This window comes from Lepidochelys kempii, chromosome 18 (genome assembly GCF_965140285.1).
Source record: "Lepidochelys kempii isolate rLepKem1 chromosome 18, rLepKem1.hap1, whole genome shotgun sequence".
Taxonomy (NCBI): Eukaryota; Metazoa; Chordata; order Testudines; family Cheloniidae; genus Lepidochelys; species Lepidochelys kempii.
Genome location: NC_136397.1, coordinates 7492976 through 7505302, shown reverse-complemented (window position 1 = coordinate 7505302; position 12327 = coordinate 7492976). Strand labels below are relative to the sequence as shown.

Sequence of the window (12327 nt, the reverse complement as noted above, 5' to 3'; positions counted from 1 at the left end):
GGTATGATTGGAATGAACTTTAAAAGCTGGTTTGAACTAGCAATGAGCATGTAATTATGGAGCAGCTGCAGCACAACCCATCCCACTGATGCCTTAACCTGGCAGCTGTGTATGTGTAAACTCAAATTACCACAACTCTTCCACTAAAATGGGATTAGTCATTCTCCTGGGAAATGGGGTTTGATGTTTTTAAAATGACTAGGATGGTCTTAATGAAGACAGAAGCTTGTGTACCACATTGGTTGGCAGATTGCCTGCAGCAATTGGTTTAAGGCTTCGAGCGCTGCCTAGTCTAGCATTATTGTCACTGTATTATCCTATTACTTTTAGTCATATCTAAATAGCTGGAGATACTGACAAAGAGGCCTGAAGGGCCATAAACCCCTACTTTGCCTGCTGTTTTCTTCTCCATACCTGCTGTGGATAGACAGCTGGACACAGGTGGTATTGAAATAACCTTTTAGTTGTTTATTTGTTTAAACTCTAGTGACTTGTAAGCCATCTAAGTAAATTATCAAGTCAGTACTTTTCTATCTGAAGCTCTGCAGTAAATGTAACAAGTAGATTAAGTGATGACTTGCCTCGTATTCTACAAACCGGAGCTCTATTTTTTCAAATATGAGACTCCATTGTTCTAGCGTACGCAAGAGAGAATTGTTCGTGTGGCTGAGATAAAAGTGAGAGGCTGTTGGTGTCATGGGACACCGCCAGTACCAGGTCGAGTAACTGAGAATGCCGACCAGGGAAATAACCCACTTCCTTCCCTGACGAAACAAGGGATGCACCCCACCCATGTACTTATTCTCTACTTACTTGGACTCTTAATACATTCCATGGGTGGCATACCTGAGCCCACTTATCCACTGATGCTTTAAAAACTCCCACATCTCAATCTGGATCGGTGCTGGTTGTGATATGTATGTACCTTGGGAACCTTGTAACCGATACTTGCAATCCCCCATAACCCAAGCCCGACCCCAGGTGTACAGTACCTTCCCTCTTAACTTGTGTAAATTTGGTTTTAAACATAACTTTAATATTTTTAAAGCTAACACAGATTTCTGAAACATTTTATTAGCTTATCCTGCAGTAGAATTAACATTAATTTGAATATAGCTCTAACTGTATCAGGAGCAAACGCCTCCTACTTCTAAACATATTTTAAAGTCAATCTTTATTTACACAACTGATCTCTAAATGAAGCTTTTGAATTGTATTTGATGGGAGTTAGGAACTGTACAAATAATGATGGACAATAATGGAAATAGTGACAGGCTGAAAGACCTTCACTAATAGAAAGCTTTTTCTTTTAATTTCTGGCACTATTTGGGCAAGCTGAGTGGTATCTTCTGTCATGAAAATCAAATAGTTTATAAGGACGCAATGTGCGAGTGTGTCTGATTATATAGGTAAAGGGGACTATTTCGTTAAAAAGTTTGGAGTTTTGGCTCCAAATTTCGGTTCTATTTCTTGTTTTTATTTAATAAAAAGCTTTCAAACTTTTATAAATAGAAATAATGTATTTGTTTGGGTTTAATTATTTCCCAGTTTGAAACGCAAACATTAGAGCGCAGGGATAAGAAAAGTGACTCCGACTATTACTGTTTTTATTGTTCAAACTGAGTGAAATGAAGAAAATGAGTAGGTGACAGTAAACTAGTCTTTTTGTGCTTTCAACTTCACTAATCTGTGGTGGCACAGGTAACCATTTGTCATTTTAACTATTATTTTTAAGCAGCCATGACCTCTGAATACTTTAGATTGACTAAAAGAAAAGGAGTACTTGTGGCACCTTAGAGACTAACCAATTTATTTGAGCATAAGCTTTCGTGAGCTACAGCTCACTTCATCGGATGCTCAAATAAATTGGTTAGTCTCTAAGGTGCCACAAGTACTCCTTTTCTTTTTGCGAATACAGACTAAGACGGCTGTTACTCTGAAACCTTTAGATTAACTGACTGTCTCTCATTGACATGCACAGCTTATTAAACCCTTCCCTTGGCCATAAACACAAGCAATGGAGGTTGAGGCAATTGCTTCATGATCTAGTCTCCTCCTTTGCTTTCAGCAGCAGGGCAACTCCCAGTTCAAGTTTTAATTTCCCCTTTTTCTCCTCCTAGACCCCTGTCCCACAGGGGGGCCTAGAGGAGAAGACCCTGCCATTGTTGGGGCCCTGTGGTGAGTTTCTTGCTTGGCGAATTGCAAACTCATTCTTGATTACATTAACAGATGATATGGGACTGAATTTCTTCATTGTGGTAACCTCTAGATCTATACCTGGAAAGAACCATTAAAATGAACGTGCAACATCTTGTCAGCCTTAAAAGCTTAACTTTTAGTAGCAGCAAATTTCATTTAAAGGCTTGTAAACATTAATGAGCCTCTATAGTCTGAAATCACCAATTTTCTGTTTTTTCCCTTTATCAATAAAACTTAAGCCTGGGGTCACAACCCCAGATAAGATGGAACATTGTCACTACAAGTGACATATTGGATGAGATCCACATTAGAAATTGATCCCACGATCATGGTAATAGACTTTGTAATGTTGTGCATAAATTAAATACGCTTAAAATTACCCATAAGAAGAAACTCTGAAACAGTTTTTCACCCTGGTTTTATTAAAATCCCCCTACCCCCTAAACAATCAGTCTGTAGCTGGTGACCATTGTTGGTGGTGGTGGCTAAGGCTGGTTCCACTGATTACTTTGTGCATCTTGCTCACTTAAAGTAGGTCGTTTGTGCCATTGTCATGCATTATCACTGCCACACTTAGCAAGAGGACTGAAATATCAAAATATTTTGCCTCGCAGTTTATTGAAGCAGAACTTGGTGTAGATCTGATGTCTAAATCCAACATGTGAGGCTTTTCTAAGCACACTATTTCTATATAACTTTAATGTGGTTTTTTTTTTCCTTCTTGAAGCTGTGGAGTGGAATGCCATGGCCAGTTCCTCGGACAGCGAAGATGACAGTTTCATGGCTGTGGACCCAGAAGAAGCAGTGGTGGAAGGGACAATGGAGCAAGACGATGAGCCGCATGCTGAGCTGGAGGTTGAGGAGACCAGGCATAACCGATCAATGTTGGAGCTGCCAGAAGAGGTTTTAGAATATATCCTGTCCTTCCTTTCACCATACCAGGAGCACAAAACCGCTGCCCTTGTCTGCAAACAGTGGTATCGCCTCATCAAAGGTACAAACAGCAGCAGTGAGATCTTTTATCCTTTCATTTGAGGAAAGATCTATTAGTTTTCCTGTCTAGTCTTTTTGCCTTGTTTTTAAAATTCATCTCTCACTGTTGCTTGCCCTTCCCTCCACACGTTAATCTGGATGCTGCAGCGTCTTGTTGTGCTTACAGAATTAATGCTAGAAGAATAACTAAAGCTGTTTGCTTCATTCTGTGCAGATAGGGCTCGCAGGAAAGCACCACATAGTGAAGTCTCATCTACTAAAAAAAGTGGGGTGTTTGCTTATTGGCCCCACACCAATGTGGCAGACTCTGTCAAGATAAAACTAGTCAGCTGACTACTTCTGTAGTACTCGCAGGTATTGGTGTATGCATTGTTGCCCACCTTGCATTCAGATCCCTCTCTTCCATTCACTGTAGCACTTTATTCGTTCCTGGGCTCCCTGTCTAATGTGGCTGCACATATTGCTGCATAACTGTGGTCCAGAATCTCAGCCTTTGCGTGAAAAGAGAATTAAATCATTGGCTTTTGTGGTTTTGAAGATAAACTTCATAATATGAACTGCATGTAAACTGATGTAGTAATATCTGCCTGTGTCTGCAGATCGCCTGGAACATTAGCCCTATGGTATGAGCTACTCCTATTTACCTCAATGTAATACTAGTTTCAAAGCATAATAGGGATGTTTGAAATATCAGCATTCTTTCAGCGGTGCTCATTGTAGAAGAATCAGAATAGAATCTCAGGGTTGGAAGGGACCTCAGGAGGTCATCTAGTCCCACCCCCTGCTCAAAGCAGGGCCAATCCCCAATTTTTGCCCCAGATCCCTAGATGGCCCCCTCAAGGATTGAACTCACAGCCCTAGGTTTAGCAGGCCAATGCTCAAACCACTGAGCTATCCCTTCCCCGAAAGAAGCATTCATCAAAGGTGCTTTATCATTCTTGGACGTACAGGCAGATACTGGACAAGTCCCCTGCTCTGCCACATGCTTCGTGTGTGACCTTATGCAAGGCATTTAGTCTCTCGGGGCCTTAGCTCCCACTCTGTAAAATGTGGATAATAGCACTGCCCTGGCTGACAAGGGTGTTGGGAGGAGAAATACTTTGATGAATGCTTCTTTCGGGGAAGGGATAGCTCAGTGGTTTGAGCATTGGCCTGCTAAACCTAGGGTTGTGAGTTCAATCCTTGAGGGGGCCATCTAGGGATCTGGGGCAAAAATTGGGGATTGGCCCTGCTTTGAGCAAGGGGTTGGACTAGATGACCTCCTGAGGTCCCTTCCAACCCTGAGGCATTCAGATGCTGCAGCAATAGGTGCCCTATAAAGTACAATGAATTAGGTAGACCCTCCCCCAAATTTAAAATACCTCCTCCCACCCCACTCTCCTGCTGTGGGAGTGGGGTGGGAGGAGGTATTTTTTCATGCTTTATGTGTATAAAAAGATCTTCTACACTTTCCACAGTACGCATCCAATGAAGTGAGCTGTAGCTCACGAAAGCTTATGCTCAAATAAATTGGTTAGTCTCTAAGGTGCCACAAGTACTCCTTTTCTTTTTGCGAATACAGACTAACATGGCTGTTACTCTGAAACCTGTCATTAATGAGAATCATCCTTTCTTTAAGAAAATAACTAAAAAGTACAAGTACAAAACAAGATGAAAATTAATGATTTCGATCAAGGTTTCCTGCTTGATATTTAAATTGCCTTGATTTGCCCCAGGCTGGACTGGATACATGCACAGAATCCTACAATGCCGTTATGTTTTCAAAACAAAAATATGCAGCACAGTAAGTTGAGGGCAGTGCAAGATAAATGGGAATTAATATCAAGCAGTAAATACTGTATTGATGGTATTGGATTTGATTAGGGCTGAATGCTGACAGGGGAGAGAGGCCTGAATTATAAAAGGCAAACTTGTCTTATAGGACACAGGGTATTTTTACTTTCATTGCATTTTTTCCCTGGTCACACTTGTGGGATGTGTCTTAAGCCTGCAGTTGCCATCAGTGTCCGTTTGTTAAATGACCTGTGCTGTATTCTCTGAGCAGGGAGTTCTGCACCTTCTCCCACGTTATCTGGCAGTTTGAGAATGTTGCCTGCTTGGTCTCCTGGAGGTGAGGGCCATTGAAATGCAGAGGTTTTCTCTCTCTCTCTGCCTGGAAGCTGTGTGTCACCACCTGGTATTTCTGGAAAATATCTAACTTGCAGGTAAAGCACAAATCCCCATCTCAGTTTAAAAGATTTTGAGTGGATGGGGAGGACACATTGCTGCGATTCTCCCTCAGCTTACTTTTACCCCCTTTAAAACAATCACAACAAAAATAACTGCACTGGTCATCCCGATTCTCATTAGTTTGTTTTATTGCTGTCCCAAACTCTTCATCTGTGTCTTTTTTTTTTTTTAATTTATTTTTTTTAGGCTGTCTACACTGCCGCTTTCAGCGCTAACACTTTAGTTGTTCGGGGTGTGAAAAAACACCCCCCACGAGCGACAAAAGTTTTAGCGCTGAAAAGCGTCAGTCAGTATAGACAGCACTTTATCGCTGAGACATGCTCCCGGTGTTAAAGCTGCCACCCCTCGCTTGGGGTGGTTATTTTTCATCATCCGGAGAGCTCTCCCCCGGTGATAAAGCGTGACTACACTGCCCACGTCACAGCGTTGTCAAGGCAGTGTGCTGTCACATGGGCAGTGTAGACATACCATAAGATTAAGCCCTTTGGGGCAGGGGTTTTCGGTCTCTGGAGCTCTGTGTGCTGGCCGCTGTAGTATGCAGATTGGAGTTTAATAATAATGTGCAAAACTTACTGCTGGCTCTTTGCTGGCTGGAAAAATGAAGTAGGTAGGTGTTGAGACAGAAATACCTGAGTTTCTCGTCTTGGCTCTGTGGGGAGCCTGGAAGTCACTTTGTGCAGTCTTCTTTTGTAAAATGGAATTGGTACTTGTCTACCTCATTGGAAGGTCGAGAATGGATGTTTGCTGAGTTCTTTGAACATGTAAAGCTCTATATCACGTCTAAGTATTCTCTCCCCTGCTCTGAGTTTGACAGGTCATAGTTCAGATGGAGCACTTCTGAAATTGAGCAATGCAAAATTCTTTCAGCTCATCAAGTTATGGGAGGTAACAAACACTTCTCCAGCACTCCTAAAGCAGCACAGCGTTCAGCCCCTCATCTGAAACTCACCCTCTGCTGCTATGTGATGTGCAGTCACCTGCTTGCTTGTTCTTGCAGTTACCATGGCTTCAAGGTATAAAGGAGAAGACTGAAATGAAGTAGAAATGAGTGATTCACCCGAAAAAAGAATGTGGGAGAGGCACACTGTGTACAGCAGGGATGAGTGGCTTTAGGCAGCATACATATGCGTGACTAGTTAGTCTTTAATGCTGGGAGTGTGGTGGGGGAGTTGTTGTTTAGCAGGTATGTCATTTTAGCAGCTACTATTGACTAAAGCAAACGTAGTTGCTCACCTGTACCCTACAGTCCAGAGAGGGTCACTTGAGGTAAATGCTGTTTGTTTTCTAATGCTTAATTTTTCTCTGCTTTGAAATCATATAATTCAGGTTACATTTCCAATGTGGCCTCCTGGGGACCAACTGCCCAGGGATGTAGTGCTTTAGTTTGAAATTTTCCTGCCACAAGTCATGAAGTATGATACTTAGGATTTTTTTGTTTTTTGGGTTTTTTTCCCAGCACAGGGCTTTCAGTAAGAATTTTTGGGAAAATCTCTTGTCAAGTTCTAGCATCTCCACTGTCATAGATTTCAAGGCTGGAAGGGACCATTGTCTAGTCTGACCTCCAAAAATGTCTAGAGCAGATCTTTTAGAAGAATATCCAGTCTTGATTTAAAAAATTCTGTGATGGAGAATCCACTGCAACCCTTGGTAAATTGTTCCAGTGGTTAATTACCCTCACTGTTAAAAAATTATACCTTATTTCCAGTCTGAATTTGTCTAACTTCAATTTCCAGCCATTGGATTGTTGTTATATATTTTTCTGCTGGATTGAAGAGCCCATTATCCAATATTGTTTCCCCCATTTAGGGGATAGTAAATTGTAAGTAAGCCACCCCTTAACCTTCTCTTCAAGATAGATTGAGCTCTTTGAGTCTGTCTATCATTAGAGGGCATGTTTTCCTATCCTTTAATCATTCTTGTGACTCTTCTCTGAATTCTCCAATTTATCAATATCCTTCTGGACACCAGAGCAGGACTCAGTGTTCCAGCAATGGTTGCACAAGTGTCAAATACAGAGGTTAAAATAACCTCTCTCCTCCTACTCAAAATTCCCCTGTTTATGCATCCAAGGATCTCATTAACCCTTTAGACCACAGTATTGCACTGGGAGCTGATGTTCAGCTGATTATCCACCATGTCCATCAAATCTTTTTCAGACTCACTGCTTCCCAGAATAGAGTCCCCCATCCTGTAAATATGGCCTACATTCTTTGTTCCTAGATGTATACATTTACTTTTAGCTGTGTTAATACTTAAATGGTTTGCTTATGATCCAGATCACATTGTATCATTTATCATTTTCCCCCAATTTTTGTCATCCTCAAACTGTATCAGCGATTTTGTTTCTTCTTCGAGTGATTGCTCATGTGTATTCCCCAGTAGATGTGCATGCTCGCCACGTGTGCTGGTGCCGGAAGTTTTTTCCCCTAGCAGTACCCGTAGGGGGAGTGCCCCAGCGACCCCTGGAGTGGTGCCTCCATGGTGCGGTGTAAGGGGATCTGAACCCAAACCCCCCCCCCCCCCCCCATTCCTTCTTGCCGCCAGTGAAGGTGCATCGGAACTACTCTGCTCCAGCTTTGCTGTAGCTCGGCCCCAGAACTGCCTTTTCGTTCAGTGTTAGTACCTGTAGTTAGCTGCTCGGTTAGTTCAGTTAGTTAGAGCGTCCAGACCGGGGCATGTCCCGTGCCCTGGATTTTAAGTCATGTGACACTTGTAGGCGATCTATGCCAAGGAGTGACTCACATGCAGACTGTTTACGCTTTTTGGGAGAAACCCATATCAGCAATCGTTGCAAGATTTTCAAGTCGTTCAAACGTCGGACCAAGAGGGAAGGAGACATTAGGCTCTGGACCATTCTGATGGAGCTGGCACTGATCCTGACTCCAGTGCGCCACTCCGAGCCAGCACCGGGCACCGCGAGCCTTCGACCGGTCGGCACCGCTCACCATCCACGGGGCACAAGAAGGCAAAGACTCCTTCTTCGCAGCAATATTGAGGAAAACCTGGGGCAGAGGCTAGACCCATGTCAGGCAGTCCTCGATCCCCTCAGGCTTCCAGGCCTCCGACTCGCGTAGAGTGGAGTAGCCCGGCCACTTTGGACCAGGTCTCCCCAGATGTCTGGGTGCCCTCCATGCCAGAGGCCCTACAGGCAGACCGGGACGTCATGTCCATGCCGGTACCAGGAGCATCACTGATGTCGGTCCCACACTGCAGGGACAAGCCACCACTGGGATCTCTGCAGTCGCCCCTGGCTCAGTACCGATCTCGGTCGAGGAAATGCTGCCCAGCGACCGTTCAGGGCAAAGTCCACGTGGATCGCCCTCAACTCCCACCAGACTGTCTGGTTGGGTGCCATCCAACCGAGACTCTTGGCACCGCTCCACTTCAAGGAGTGAGTACCGATGGGACCGAGGCAGATGTCGCCAGAGGCCCTTATCTTGGAGGGGTTACCGCAGCTGGTCATGGCATGGACGTCAACCCCGTTCCCGCTCAGAATCCCACTCCAAGACTCTGCCAAGGCATCGATCACCAGCATCTCGCTGTCGTGGGTCCGTCCGTTGGAGCCGATCACAGAGGAGCTGCTATCGACGGTACCAGTCCTCCACGTTGAGATCGTGGTCCCGTGGTCGGCGTTGCTCCTAGCACCACTGCTCCTCCTGGTCCCAGGACAGCAGCAGGCCGTTCATCAGCCTGGCCTCCACTAATAGACGTCCCTCCATGGGCTAGGCCAGCCAGGCCGAGCAACTGGGCCCACTGGTGCCGCAGCAAGTGCAGGGCTCTGGGCCCTGTGGCCGGCCCAGTGGTACCAGTGGGCACCGTGGCCCCTGACACAGCCCTGGTGGGGGTTCGCTCGGTAGCTGGAGCTTCAGAGGCATCATCGGCCTCCATCTCCAGACCTCCAAGGAAGGAGTCGGTGGGATGTACACCTTCGGTACCATACCCAGAGACCAACCAAGTGGTGGACCCTCCGGTGCCGGCGGACACCCAAGGAACGGCACTGGTCTCCGCGGCCTCCCCGGATGAGGCGATTGTGGCCTCGCTCCATTCAGTCACGCAGGAAGGGCCCATCAGGAACTCCTAAAAAGGGTGACATCAAGCCTCCACCTCCAGGTAGAGGCGATGGAGGAGCCCTCGGACTCCCTGTTTAATGTGCTGTTCTCTTCGGCATTGGGCAGGGTAGCCTTGCCTCTCCATGAAGGGGTGGCAAAAATTTCAAATGTTCTGTGGCAAATGCCGGCCTCTTTGGCCCCCACCTCCAGGAGGGCGGAACACAAGTACTTTGTGCCCACCAAGGGACATGAGTGCTTATACACACACCCGGCGCCCAACTCCCTGGTGGTCGAGTCGGTCAACCACAGGGAACAGCAGGGCCAGCCAACCCCTACCCCGAAAAATAAAGATTCACGAAGGCTGGACTCTTTCGGAAGAAAAGTTTATTCATCTTCGAGCTCCCAGTCACAAGTGGCAAACCACTAGGCTCTCCTGGGCTGGTATGAATTGAATCTGTGGGGCTCCCTTCTCAAGTTCGAGGACTCCCTCAAGGAGCATGATAGGAAGGAGTTCAAGGCGCTGGTGGAGGAAGGTACAGTGGCTGCCAGGGCAATCCTGCAAGTGGCTTTGGATGCGGCGGACACGTGGTTTCCATAAGAAGGGCGTCGTGGCCCCTGCTGTCCGGGCTGTCCAGTGCGGCGCAGGCTGCCATGCAGGATCTACCGTTTGATGGCAAAGCTCTGTTTGCGGAACAAATGGATACAAAGCTGCATGGTATAAAGAACTCCCTCATGACCCTCCAGACTCCGGGTCTCTATGTCCCGGCTCTGGCTAAATTTAAATTTAAGCCGCAGCAGACTCCCGCTCAGGCCTCCACCCAAAATACAAGGCCGCCTATAAGAAGGCATGGGACTATAAAAGGCTCCCTCAGAGGCAGTCGAGGCTGGCCCCACAACCCAGGTCCGCCAAGGGCAAACAGGCGGGGAAAAGGCGATTTTGATGGGACGCTTGGGGGTGCCCTGCCAGTCCTCCTCAGGGATCCACCCTCAATAAAGCTCCAGTTCAAAGACAAGGGGTTCTACTCCCGCTATTTCCTTACTCTGAAGGCCAAAGAGGGGCTCAGGCCTATCCTGGACCTGTGAGATCTGAACCAGTTCATGGTGAAGCTCAAGTTCCGCATGGTCTCCCTGGCTTCCATCATCCCCTACCTGGATCCCGGGGACTGGTACGCTGCCTTCGATCTGCAGGACACGTACTTCCACGTTCACATATTCGAGGGGCACAGACGCCTCCTCCGTTTTGTGGTGGGGCAGAATCACTACCAATTTACGGTTCTTCCGTGTGGCCTATCCACTGCCCCCAGGGTATTTACAAAATGTATGTCAGTGGTAGTGGCCTACCTCAGGTGCCAGGGGGTCCAGATTTTTCCCTATCTGGATGATTGGCTGGTCAAGGGCAGCTCCTGGTCGCGGGTGAGGGATCATATGTTTGTCCCGGTTCAATGCATGGAGTTTATCCTGGACGCCTTGTCGGCCACAGCTTTTCTCCCACCGGACAGGTTCGAGACCGTGAAGGGGCTCATCAACACTGTCACAAGGTTCCCAGTGACAACAGCCAGAGTGTGCCCCCAGCTCTTGGGTCACATATCGGCGTGCACGTACGCGGTCCGCCACGCCAGACTGCAAATGAGGCCCCTCCAGCTCTGGCTGACCTTGGAGTTCTCCCAGGCCAGGGACAGGATGGACAAGGTCCTCATCATGCTAGACTTGGTTATCTCCTCCCTACAGTGGTGGTCTGCCCCGAGCAACGTGATCCAAGGGGTCCCGTTCAGGGACAGGGCCCAGTCGCTGGAGCTGGTGTCTGATACATCGGACCTGGGTTGGGGAGTTTATGGGGGGAATGTTCAGTGGGTGTCTGATTGCAGTGTAGACATTGTGCCATGAAAGGTCACAGTACAAGCCTCCAACAGGAGTCTGGCTTGGCTGGATTTGGTGCATGGCGCCATGGTGAGAGACTGGGAATGCTGATGCTGCCAGCCCAGTCTTGGAGGCCAAAGGCCTGCCCCTGTTGAACCGTGTGGGTCCTTGAGGCCTGGCACACTGAAGGGGTCACTCCCAGAAGACTGACTACAGTCTGGGGCATAGAGAGACTCCATGACAGTGGTGCATAACTGAAACTAGAATCCAGCTCTCAATGAACTATTCTCTTGGTAGGTAAATCTGGTATTTGTTTGCTAATGTTAAGATTCTCTAAGAGCTGTATCCTCTCCTCTTGTATCTGGCTTAAGTATCGTGGCTTGGTACAGGAGGTTTTGTGAATGCTGGCAGGAGCGAATGTTTCCAGGCCTTAGAATATCTGCCAGGATGCTCTGTGACAGCTACTGTAGCCCTGTGGCTTCAGTAGACATTTCTCCTTCCATTGGGGGCAATGTCTGGTGGATCCCCAGAGCCCCATCCCAAATCCCTCAGCATAAATCCGTACCCCACATACAGAACCTGCAGCTCTGGTTCTGGTCCTGCTCTGCATGGGGGCCTTTGTGGCCACAGGCAAAGAGGCTAAATCTCCCCCTTAGTAATGTGAGAAATGAACAGATTTTAATTATGGTATGTTCTAATAGGAATGTTTAATTGTAAATTTATTTTTAATGTTGCCAATAGCAGCCAACATGCTCAGAGACCTTATAAGGTATTGTGACTCCTCCAAAGGTTCATTTCAACGAACAGGCAGATGCTCATCTGGCAAAGAAGCAGTTGTGCACAGATGATATGTGGTGATTAGGACACAACAGGCTTGCATGGCAGCGTAGAACACCGGCATTGTTTATCTTAAAACACCTATTTTCTAATGCCCAAAAGTGTACTAAGCTCCTATTCACCACTAACGCAAAAAGATATTTATATACATCAGACATCTCTG

The 12327-nt window shown here is 46.7% G+C and overlaps 1 protein-coding gene across 6 annotated transcripts in view; it reads left to right on the top strand.

The window, feature by feature from the left end:
* FBXO42 (F-box protein 42) overlaps window positions 1-12327 on the top strand; it is a 104969-nt gene that overhangs the window by 36871 nt on the left and 55771 nt on the right. For 5 of the 6 annotated variants that reach the window (XM_078849353.1, XM_078849354.1, XM_078849350.1 and 2 more), the window contains one exon: window positions 2927-3193. In XM_078849353.1, coding sequence (XP_078705479.1) covers window positions 2944-3193 — 250 coding nt within the window. In that variant the 5' untranslated portion in view covers window positions 2927-2943. Of the gene's footprint in view, window positions 1-2120; window positions 2179-2926; window positions 3194-12327 lie in introns of all 6 variants that reach the window. The other variant, XM_078849352.1, reaches the window with a different exon arrangement.